An 11,746-nucleotide genomic window follows, 5' to 3' on the forward strand; every position below is an offset into this window, starting at 1 on the left:
ATTGTCAGCCTTACTGTAAAGAACTGGAGTACAATTCAGAGAACTGTTCAAAATGGTGGGAGGGCATTTATTTAGGGGGGTTCTCTGGTGTGGAATTTAAATAGTGCCTAGATAAGACTGGAAGGCATGTTCTACGCAGAGGTGGCTATTTATAAAAATAGGCCAGATTAGTAAAATTCCTGGTACTTATTTGCCCCTACTATGTCCTGAGCTCATGTAGTAAATGGTCTAGGGTTCATATACTTTTTTGGGGGGGGCAGTGTATTAGACACGGGATCCCCTGAGGTCACTGCGACAGTGTCCCATTTCATTGAGCTCCTTGATGACAGAGCTTTCTTATCTCGGTATTCCTTGTATTTGACCCAGGGCCGGATTTATGACAAACACTTGATAAATATGGTATACCCAGTGTCTAAAATGATGCTGGGGACTAACAGATGTTTAGCAAAACACTTGGGAAAGCATTAAAGCTCCAAATGGGAGATCTATTTCTGGGGACTAACAGGAAAGCTCTGGAAATCCGGCTACAATTCACCTGTTCCAAAGACTTTAAAAAAAGATGTTTTAAGGGTTCTTCCTAGGTGTTGGGGTGACTTGGATTATCTAGCTGGAGTGAATGTTTGGAAAGAAATGTTTTCAGTATCTACTACTCAAAATAAGTTTTCTAGCAGTGTTGCCAAGGACAAATTGGAGGAAAGGAGAGCTCTATTAGGATGAATCTGGCTAGGGCAGCTGTAAAGAAATAGCACCAGATGCCGGGTGTGGTGGCGCACGCCTTTAATCCCAGCACTCGGGAGGCAGAGGTAGGAGGATTGCTGTGAGTTCAAGGCCACCCTGAGACACCATAGTGAATTCCAGGTCAGCCTGGGCTAGACAGACCTTACCTCGAAAAAGCAAAAAAAAAAAAAAAGCACCAGAAAAGTTGTCCCTGAAGCTCACTTTATTCCTTACTATATCAATGTGCTCAGGAGGACACTCTAAACGTGCAGCTCTAAGTTAAAAATTCCTTCTTCCCAGTCTCCAGGGCTTTAACTATTAGGCCTTGCCATCAAGTGTTCAGGACAAGGGTGATAGCTTCCTTCAGCTTGGCTGGGTTTTATCTGTTATAGTTAGTGGATATAAATGGGCTCCTTGCTTCTCACAAGCCTTCATTCCAAAACCGGATTTCCTTTTTTCAAGTTCCCACAGAGGCTCAATTTTGACAACAATAAAAGCTTCCAGGAAATTCCCAGCCAGCTCAAACTGTCTAAAGCTCCACTCTCTTCAGCCCTCCTCTCCCCGGCATCAAGAGAAAGTTTATCTCACATCAACCCTTCTGTTCAGGGTTAAGGTCCCATTCAGAGGTTGAGAAATGCCTGGAAATAATGCTTCATTGTTCTTTTAAAGTTTCAGGGGTAGCAGATTAAGGGAGCTTTACTTGCAGATGTTCACACCTCTACTTATCAGGATCTTTTTATTTTTCTTCCTTTCCCAGAGGCTCAGTCCTTATAATGAATGTCAAAAACCAATCATTTTAGAAAGCCAGTTTGGAATCCACAGGTGCATGCCCCATCTAATTATTATTAAGAAAAGCAAAAAGGTACTCTCACTTTTGGTTAGAGAAGCTTCTTTTCAGATGGTGACCACTGGGGTGACTCGAAACTCACTTTAAGTGCCAAGAAATGATAGTAGTGTTCAAAAGTATGAGACATCATTATCACAACACCCAAGGTTCAGGGGCCACTGTGGAAGAGGTAGCAGATGGAATTAAGAGCTGACGCCAGCCATGGTGGCATATGCCTTCAATCCCAGCACTTGCGAGGCAGGGGTAGGAGGATCACAGTGAGTTCAAGGACACCCTGAGACTACACAGTGAATTCCAGGGCAGCCTGGGCTAGATTAAGATCCTACCTTGAAAAGTAAACAAAAAAGAACCTAAGAGCCAAAGGAAGGTGAAAAGTGCTTACAACAGTCTTCCAGACACAATGTGGCCTTGATAGTCATGACCTCACAGTTACTGATGCTCCCTATATAACACCTGCATAATAGGGAAAAAAAATGACATCAAAATAGGAGAGCTGGGCACGGCAGTGTACACTTTTAATTCCAGCACGCGGAAGGCAGAGGATTGGAGTTCTCTATCATCCTAGGCAAGACCATACCTGGAAACCCCCTCCTTAAAAAGGAAACACAAAACTCAAACAAAAGAGAGACTAGTTGGAAAGAAAAGATTTAGTGGAGGGGAAATCTGAGAGGGTTGTGGGAGGGAATAATCCTGGAATATTTTTTATATTTATGGAAGTTTCCAATAAAAGTTAAAAAAAAAACACAAAAAACAAAGCAAAGCAAAAGGTCAGCGGGCATGGTGGTATACACCTGCAATCGAAGCACCCAGGAGGCAGAGGCATGAGGATTAGAGCATGTCTGAAGGAAGCCTGGGCTACAAAGCAAAATCTCCCCCTGCCCAACAAAACAGCAAAAACTGTGAGGATCAAATGAAACCCAGATGTAAGAACCAGAAATGTGCTATGAATTTACTATCCTAGGCAGACAGGACATTTGGATAGTTCTTATGTTCCAGAAATCATAGGGGAAGAAAATTTATATATACATATATTCACATAAGAAATTTTATCTATTGTACAGAGAGGGCCATCTGCTTTTGCAGAAAGCTCTGGGCCCCATTACGAATGCTCATTAAGTCTTTGGTGTCTGAACCGTGTGGGAGCTGTGGAGGCTTGCTTCCGGGTTCTGATGGAGGTCTTGCCGCAGCCCTTGCAGCAGCTGGTTTAGGAGTGTAAGGTTGCTGTCTCGGCGAGGAAGAGGCAGGGGTGGAAGACAGTTCCCTTTATATTCGATCACTGCCATCTTGGCCCGATCCTGCTCCCTCCGATTTGGAATCTGCAGCATTCTCGTGTAGCCCCCGTTCTGACCCTGGAACCGAGGGGCCAGCACTTTAAACAGTTTTGGAATCAAGTCCTTCTCCTAGACGGGGAGAGTTAGCCAGAAGTGTGTGGTAGTTAGACACAATGCAGAGGCATTTATTTAACTTTAGATCACCGCCCCCTCCAATCCATTAGATAACAAGTTACACGGAGGAATTACAAGCAGCTGTGCAGGGGCATTTGACGTCCAGTTCTGTAAGTTAACCATTCTCATATCGTTGACAACACTGGTCCATAATCGAGAGCTCTGGCTTCCATCTGGCCCCCACCCCCGTCCTCCCCCACGTGCAGAGGCTGCCAAGAGGAAAGCAGACCAAGAAGGAGCACTCACCGTGAGCCAGAAGTCAGCCACGCGCATGGCTCGTTCGTTGGTGTCCCCAAGCTTTCCATAGTCGATGAGCTGCGATGACAAAACATCACAGATGCAGCATGAGATTCACTTAAGAGTTAGAGAATGGGCGCACCAGGGCCTCTAGCCTCTGCAAACGAACTCCAGACACACGCGCCACCTTGTGCATCTGGCTTACGCGGGACCTGGAGAACCGAACCTGGGTCCTTCGGGGTCGTTTGGCTTCACAGGCAAGCGCCTTACCCGCTAAGCCATCTCTCCAGGCCCCATCTAGCTCTTCTAACAACGCTCGCCGCACCAGCTGCGGACCGACTTCGGGGCGCCCTTCCCTCCGCCTGGCTCCCTCCCTCGGGACCGCCCTCACCTTCTCCGCGTAGCCCCTCATCTCGTCCACGCGCGCCCATGACGCCTCGATGCGCTCGTGTCGCACCAGTCCCGTGAGCAAGTTCCGCAGCAGGTGGATGCGGGACTCGGGACCGAGACCCAGGCGGCGGAACACACGGCCGTGGGACACGGCGGCGGCCCACGACAGCCGCATGTCACCACCTTCCGCCGCGCCACACGGAGGCCGGAAGTGGAAGCTCCGCAGTTGAAGGGGGGGGAAAGAACGCGAGCGGAGGCAACTCCAGGGCACGCATGCGCCGTAGCTTAGTGCGTGGCAGACGTGTTTGCGCATGCGTGTCGGCGCCTGCTTCGTTGGCAATCCGAGGGAGGGCGGGGAAGGGGCGTCGACTCTTCCGGAGGCGGCGCGCAGGCCGTTGGCCTCAGGTGCGGCGGGTGCTCGGCGGCGGCCGGGGGGGAGCGAGCGCCCCCTAGCGCGGCGTCCGCGAGTCTCGGGTGTCCGGGGCGCCGCGTCGGTGGTGGGCGGGAGGTGAGCCGCGGGGCACGCCGGGAAAGTGAGTGTCTGAGGAGCCCGCGCGCGGGCCTCGGCCGAGGCTGCTGGCCTGTCAGACGACCTGAAACTGTCAGAACATAATCTTCAGTGGTCACGGTGACATGAGTTACTGGCTGGGAAAGACGCAGACAAGATACATTTTTCTCTTACTGACGTAGATTAAAATTTAAATTGAGCCGGGCCTGGCGGCGGCGCATGCTCTCAGGAGGCTGATACCTCAGGAGGTTCGTCGTGAGTTCGAGTCCAGCCTGGGCTAGAGTGAGACTCTGCTTCAAAAAGCAAACAAGAAGGGCTGGAAGGGATGGTTGAACGGTTAAGGCGTTTGTCTGTAAAGCCAAAGGACCCTGGTTCGATTCCCCAAGACCCATGTAAGCCAGATGCACAAGGGGCACGGGCTCCTGGAGTTCGTCTGCAGTGGCAGGAGGCCCTGACGCAACCATTCTATCCCTCCCTCCCTCCCTCTTTTTCTGTCAAATAAATAAAATGAAATATTGAAAAAGGCAAGCATTAAAAAAAAAAAGCTAACAAGAAACCAAGAGCAACAAAAATTAGTTAATAGGCTAATTTGAAAAAAAATTAAAGGGCAAAAAATTAGCACTAAAAGGAAAAGTAATGTATCAGTACTTTTTTTGTTGTTGTTGTTTTTCAAGGTAGGGTCTCACTCTAGCCCAGGCTGACCTGGAATTCACTATGTAGTCTCAGGGTGTCCTGGAACTCATGGCTATCCTCCTACCTCTGCCTCCCAAGTGCTGGGATTAAAGGTGTGCGCCACCACTCCCAGCTTTTTTATTTTTTTTTTAATCGATGTATCAGTACTTCTGACTTACATAAATGAAAGTTGCTTTTTTTTTTTTTTTAAAGATGAAGCCTGGCTGGAGATGTGGCTTAGTTGATAGAGAGCTTGCCTAGCATGCAGGAAGCCTTGGGTTCTAGCCTCAGCACCAAATAAAATCAATCAGAAGTTCATGGTCATCTTTGGCTACACAGCTAATTTGACAGCTAGTTACACAGCTTTGGCTACATGAGATCCTGTCTCAAGTTTTAAAAAAATTTTTATTTATTACTTTCGAGAGTGATAGAGAAAGAGGGAGAGAGAAAGAGAGAAGGAGAGAGAGAGAGAGAACGGGCCTGCCAGGGCCTCCAGCCACTGCAGAGGAACTCCAGAGGCACGCACCCCCTTGTGCATCTGGCTACTTTGGTCCTGGGGAATCGAGCCTTGAACCGGCGTCCTTAGGCTTCACAGGCAAGCACTTAACTGCTAAGCCATCTCTCCAGCTCCTGTCTCAATTTTTTTTTTTTAAAGAAAGAGGCACCCACATTTATGTGTTAAAGTGCTGCTAACAACCTAGTTTGTCTTAAGATCTGTACAATAATGCTTGTCAGAAGTGTTCCTTGTTATGAGTTGATTATGTTAGGAGTGATTGTATGTTTCAGAGCCAACCATGTAAAGTCTAACTTTCAGTACCTCAGAAAATTCTCATGGTTAGAAATAAGGTGTGTACACATAAAATTAAGATGATATCCTCCTGGGGTAGGGTGGGCAGCTAACTGAAAAGATTAGTGTCCTTATCAACAGAAGATATATAAAGAGATGGAGCAAGACACAGAAGGTGAAGGTGATCAGGTAAGACAGAGACATGCAAGAACACTTTGTGACTACCAAAGAGCACATTGCGCAGTGGCAAGTCAGTGAGCAGCTGAACAGTGAAAGCTGAGAAAGGCTCAATCAAGGTAGGGTCTCCCTATACCCCAGGCTGATCTGGAATACACTGTGTAGTCCCAGGCTGGTCTCAAACTCACAGTGATCCTCCTACCTCTGCCTCCTGAGTGCAAGTGCTGGGATTAGAGGCATGTGCCACCACGCCCAGCTTTTAATTTTAGTTTTTAAATTTTTATTTGTTTGCAAGCAGAGAGAGGAGAGAGCCAGACAGGATGGGCATGTCAGGGCCTCCAGCTGCTGCAGTTGAACTCCAGATTGCATGTGCTACTTTGTGCATCTGTGGGGACTAGGGAATAGAACCCAGGTTGTTAGGCTTTGCAGGCAAGTACCTTAACTGCTGAGCCATCTCTCCTGCTCCCTTTCTGAGATTATTTAAGGAGTGTGAGCCACATCAATTTCTTACTTTCAACCTCCAGAGCTGTGAAACAATATATTTGTTGTTTTAAGTGTCACAATTAATGATACTTGTTATAGCAAGAGTCCTCTCATTCAGTCACATGCAGTTAGCTTTGTCTGTTGTTTATCATTGACCAAAGACTATATTTTGCTAATTTTATCTGTTTATTTACTTTGATTATTTTTGACAATTTTGCATATGTATATAATGTATTTTGATCTTATTCACCTCCATTACTTTCTCTTCTCTCATATCCATTCCTGCTTCTTCCCATCTAGTGCTTCTTCTACTTTTGTGGATTTATTTTTTTGGGGGGATGAATGTGTGTGTGTGTGTGTGACCTTCTGAGTTTAATTAGGATTGCTTGCATGAGCATGGGTGTGGGGAGTTATTTACCTGAGCATGGGCAAGCTTATCAGAGACTACCTCACTGAAGAACTTACTTTAATTTTGAAAAATGTTTGTCATAGTCAGCTCCATGATGCTGGGATGAACCTCCAAACCAGACAAAGTCCATGGGAGGAATGGCATTTATTTCAGTCTTACAGAACCAGGGGAAGTTCCGCAATGGCAGAAGAAGCTGGCTCCCTTTACCAAGTCCATGCAGAGAGAAAATACCACCACCAGCACCACAAGCAAGCACACTCTGGGAACCTTAGGCAGAGTTCCAGCTCTCTGCATACCTTAGGCTGGAATTCAGATCTGCCCCAGTAACACCTTAAGGATGAACACTGGGATCTACCCATAGTGACACTTTCTCCAGCCAGGCAGCTGGAAATACAAGTTACAAACTTTAATAAACTCCTTAGTGTATTGGGGGACATACATTCAAACTACTGAACAACTAATTTTAATTCTCAACAACATTCTTCCACATGAAGCAACAGAGATATAAAAAAGAAAACTTATATGTATATGTTGGTGCTTAGACAAATCACCATCACTTCACAGCAAATTCCACAATTTACAATACCATCCATAGCTTGTTTCCTTGGATAATTCTTTTTTTTAATTTATTTATCAATTTAAAATATTTATTTATTTGCAGGCAGAGACAGAGAAAGAGGGAGCGGCAGAGACAGAGAATGGGCATGCCAGGACCTCATGTCACTGTAAACAAACTCCAGAGCGTGCATCTTTGGCTAATTCTTGCAGCTTTGAAAGGTCTCTGCAACTAGGAAATGTTACTACAGTATTGTCACCAAAAACACATCACAAATTTCTGTTGGAAAAATGTGTGAAGATTTTCTTCTGCAAAATGGACAGTGACACTGACCTTTGCCCACCCCCTCCCCAAGGTAGGGTCTCACTCTAGTCCAGGCAGACCTGGAATTCACTATGTAGCCTAGAATTCACAGCAGTCCTCCTACCTCTGTGCTGGGAGTATAGGCGTGTGCTACCGCGCCTGGCTCTTTGCTCTGTTTCATAAGGGATGTCTTGGTAAAAGTCAATTGAAGAATCATACAATGTCCTTTTGGCTTTTTTTTTTCTTTTTGTTTTGCATGTGTAGTGTGTGTAGTATTTGCATGTTTGTTTTGTGTGTGGAGCTCCTGTGTGTGGGTGGGTGTTGCGTCATGTTCGCATTGCTGGCAGAAATCACCTGACCAAGAGCAGCTTGTGGAAAAAAAGGTTTACTTTGCTTACAGACTTGATGGGAAGCTCTACAATGGCAGGGGAAAATGATGGCATGAGCAGAGGGTGGACCTCACCTCTTGGCCAACATAAGGTAGACAATAACAGGAGAGTGTGCCAAACACTGACATGGAAAAACTAGCTATTAACACCCATAAGCTTGCCCCAACAATACACTGCCTCTGGGAGGCATCAGTTCTCATATCTCCAGCTAGGAACCTAGCATTGAGAACACCTAAGTTTATGGGGGACACCTGAATCAAACTACCACAGTGGGCATGCATGTGGAGGTCAAGTGAACATCAAGTATCTTAATTGTTCTTCCCTGTTGTTTTCTGAGACAGGAAGCGTTTCTCAGTGAGCCTAGAGCTCAGTGATTTGGCTGGAAGAGCTGGCGAGCAAGTCCCAGGAGTTCTGGCACTGCCTCCCCAGTGCTAGGATTACAGGTGCATACTGCCACACCTGGCTTTTACAGGAGTGCTGAGGATTGAAACTCAGGTCTTCATGGTAAGACCAACTGACCCATCTTTCCAGCCCTGTTTATTTGACATTTTATGGCAATGCGATACTGAAGGGTTAATTGCCTTCCCTGAAAACTAAAGGGAACTAAAGAGTTAATAACTATCCCTAAAGCTCACAGGAAAATAAAAGAAACAACAGAGACATTTGGCCTCATTAAGATTGGCACCCTTCCCTTTAGTCTGGATGGCCTTGAAGGACCAGAGACCATCTGAGTGTCCTCCCTTAGACATTATTGGTTGAAGAAGCCTATTCTGAACAAGGACACAAACAGCTACAATTTTCTTATCAACTGCACCTGGTCCAGTCTGTTTGTTTAGAATCCTCCTTACAAACTTGCACCCTAGCCTGGCTCAGTGCTTCAGCCTCCATCCTGCTGCTGCCTCGTGCTGTTTTCTGTAAATAAACACTCTGACTGTAGAGGTCAAGTCTGCTGTTCTATTTTACTTTTCTTTTACACTTTCCTTACAAATACCATCATATTTTTTTTTTACCTGGAAGTCTTCTAAATTTGATAGTTTTTTCTATGTTGGTTTTATTTTATTTATTTATTTTTGTTTTTTCGAGGTAGGATCTCACTCTAGCCCAGGATGACCTGGAATTCCCTCTGTATTCTCAAGGTGGCCTCAAAGTCATGGTGATCCCCCTACCTCTGCCTCCCGAGTGCTGGGATTAAAGGTGTGCGCCACCACACCTGGTTTATTTTATTTTTATTATATTATTTTATTTTTAGAGAGCAAGGCAATATAAACACACATACACACACACACACACACACACACATAGAGAGAGAAAGGGGGGGAGGGAGAGAGGGAGAGAGGGAGGGAGAGATGGAGGGAGGGGGGATGGATTGAGAATTGGTGCACCATGGCCTCAACCACTGCAGTCAAACTCCAGATGCTTGTGCCACCTAGTGGGCATGTGCAGCCTTGTGCTTGCCTCACCTTTGTGCGTCTGGCTTATGTGGGACCTGGAGAGTCATGGGTCCTTAGGCTTTGCAGGCAAGTGCCTTAGCCACTAAGCCATCTCTCCAGCCTATGTTGGTTTTATTACTGGAATTACTGCTTTCTCCATAGTTTGTATAGGCTGATAGTCAAGAGCGAAAAATTTTCAAAAAGTTTTATTTGAGAGGGAGGAAGGGAAGGGAAAGATACAGATACACATACTCGCTTGTGTGTGTGTATGTGTGTGCGTGTGTGTGTATTTAGAGGGATAAGAATGAGTATGACGGCCTCTTGCTATAGCGAACAAACATCAGATGCATGCACCACTTTGTGCCTCTGGCTCTATGTGGGTACTGGAGAATTGAATCTGGGCCCACAGGTTTTGCAAGCAAGTGCTTTAATCACCGAGTCTCGAGTTAAGTTTAAAAAAACCTATTAAAGAAAGATTCCACAGAATGAAGATTGTGCTAAATCTACTGTTTTACAGCAAGGAGATAGTGTACCATAGTTGTTGGTGTCATGAAATATACCAGAGGTGAAGTTAAAAGATGATAAATGTGGCCAGGTGTGGTGATGTCTACTTTTTAATCCCAGTACTTGGGAGGCAGAGGTAGAAAGATTGCAGTAAATTCGAGGCCACAGTAAGACTACATAGCCTAGGCTAGAGTGAAATCCTACCTTGAAAAAACAAAAGCAACAACAACAACAAAAGATGATTAATGCATATGTATTTACTTTTAAAAGTATTATGTATAGCAGACTGGTAACTGGTAGTTCTCCAAACTACCTTCCATGTGGAATAAAATATTTTTAGCTGATTTTGAAAAAGTAATAATTTGAAGCCTGTATCTTTTTGCAAAGCTTATTTTATCACTAACATTGTCTAAATTACTGTACAAGGTGATGATAGAAAATGGGCTGACCTTTTAAAAAATATTTTATTTTTGGGCTGGAGAGATGGCTTAGCAGTTAAGGCACATGCCTACAAAACCAAAGGATCCCGGTTTGATTTTCTAGGTCCCACGTGAGCCAGATGCATAAGGGGCACATACATCTGGAGTTTGTTTGCAGTGGCTGGAGGCCCTGTGTGCTCATTCTCTCTCTCAAATAAATAAATAAAATATATTTAAAAACTATCTTATTTTTATTTATTATTAGTGGGAGAGAATGGTGCACCAGGTCCTCCAGCCACTGCAAACAAACTCTAGACGCATGCACTAGCTTGTGCATCTGCCTTATATGGGTATTGGGGAATCGAACCTAGGTTCTTTAGCTTCACAGACAAGTGCCTTAACCGCTAAGCCATCTCTCCAGCCCCTGGACTGACCTTTTAGTTTTACTACTACTTAGACTCTACCTACTTCTTCCTGTGTCCAGGACAAAATGCTCTTCTCTCTCAAACCTTGGTCTATAAGCATTGGTTCAAGTAACTGAATAACCACAGAAGGTGCTCAGAATTATGTGGGCAATCCTGGTTGATCCATACTAACTCAGCCAGGCTGAGGCCTTGATGAAGTATTGGTAGTGACTAAGTCAGTCTGGCAAAAGTCAGGAAAGTGGTCCCAAGCAGAGGTTTGGAAATCAGCTGAAGAAGAATGGTCCCAGCATTTGTAATAGTTTTTTTTGTCCATAACCAATGCTGGACAAGGGGGTTTGATCTGTCCACACTACTGAAGAGAAGCTCAAAATGCCTATATCCTATTCTGTGGGAGCTTCCCCCGGCAGTTTTTTTTGGGTTAGTACAGGGAGCTCTGCAAGTATTCATCAGAGCTTTTTTAAAAAAATATTTTTTATTTATAAGCAAGCACAGTGTGATAGGGAGAAAAGAGACAGAGAGATAGAATGGGCATGCCAGGGCCTCCAGCCACTGCAGATGAACTCCAGATGTATGTAGCACTGTGCATCTGGATTTTCTGGGAAATCAAACTTGGGTCATCAGGATTTGCAGGCAAATGCCTTAATTGCTGAGCCATCTCTCCAACCCTACTTTTTTGTTTTTGTTTTTGTTTTTGTTTTTGAGGCAGGATCTTACTCTAGCCCAGGCTGATTGGAACTCAGTCTGTAGCTCAGGCTGGCCTCAAACTCATGACTCCCTTCTTACGATTGAAGGTGTGAGCTACCACACCCAACTTCTGTCAAAGAGTTAATGATGATGGAAACTTTTGTTGATGATTGGACCCTAAGCCAACTTATTTTATTGCTGCACTAGAATCCTGAGTGTATAGATGTTGTATAGGGGCTGCCCGACTGGCTTTCTCTTTCTCTCTCTCTCTCTATGTGTTCCTCCATATGCCAATCCAGGACAACCTCCTAACCCTTCTCTGAATCTAGTGTTCTGGGCGGAATTGGATAAAGACACAGCCTAT

General features: G+C 45.2%; 1 protein-coding gene across 2 annotated transcripts; it reads right to left on the minus strand.

Moving 5' to 3' along the window:
- Positions 1-2,058: 2,058 nt before the first annotated feature.
- Positions 2,059-3,824, minus strand: Mrpl17 (mitochondrial ribosomal protein L17). 2 transcript variants are annotated; one of them, XM_045145778.1, is made up of 3 exons: positions 3,638-3,824; positions 3,256-3,324; positions 2,059-2,913 (listed from the first exon to the last, which is right to left on the minus strand). In XM_045145778.1, the coding sequence occupies exons 1-3, from the start codon at positions 3,809-3,811 to the stop codon at positions 2,677-2,679; spliced, it is 480 nt and encodes a 159-aa protein (XP_045001713.1). In that variant the 5' UTR covers positions 3,812-3,824; the 3' UTR covers positions 2,059-2,676. The 2 variants fall into 2 exon arrangements, with proteins under 2 accessions (XP_045001713.1, XP_004650973.1); XM_004650916.3 differs by having other exon boundaries at positions 2,059-2,964.
- Positions 3,825-11,746: the final 7,922 nt, after the last annotated feature.

Source organism: Jaculus jaculus, chromosome 3, assembly GCF_020740685.1.
Source record: "Jaculus jaculus isolate mJacJac1 chromosome 3, mJacJac1.mat.Y.cur, whole genome shotgun sequence".
NCBI lineage: Eukaryota > Metazoa > Chordata > Mammalia > Rodentia > Dipodidae > Jaculus > Jaculus jaculus.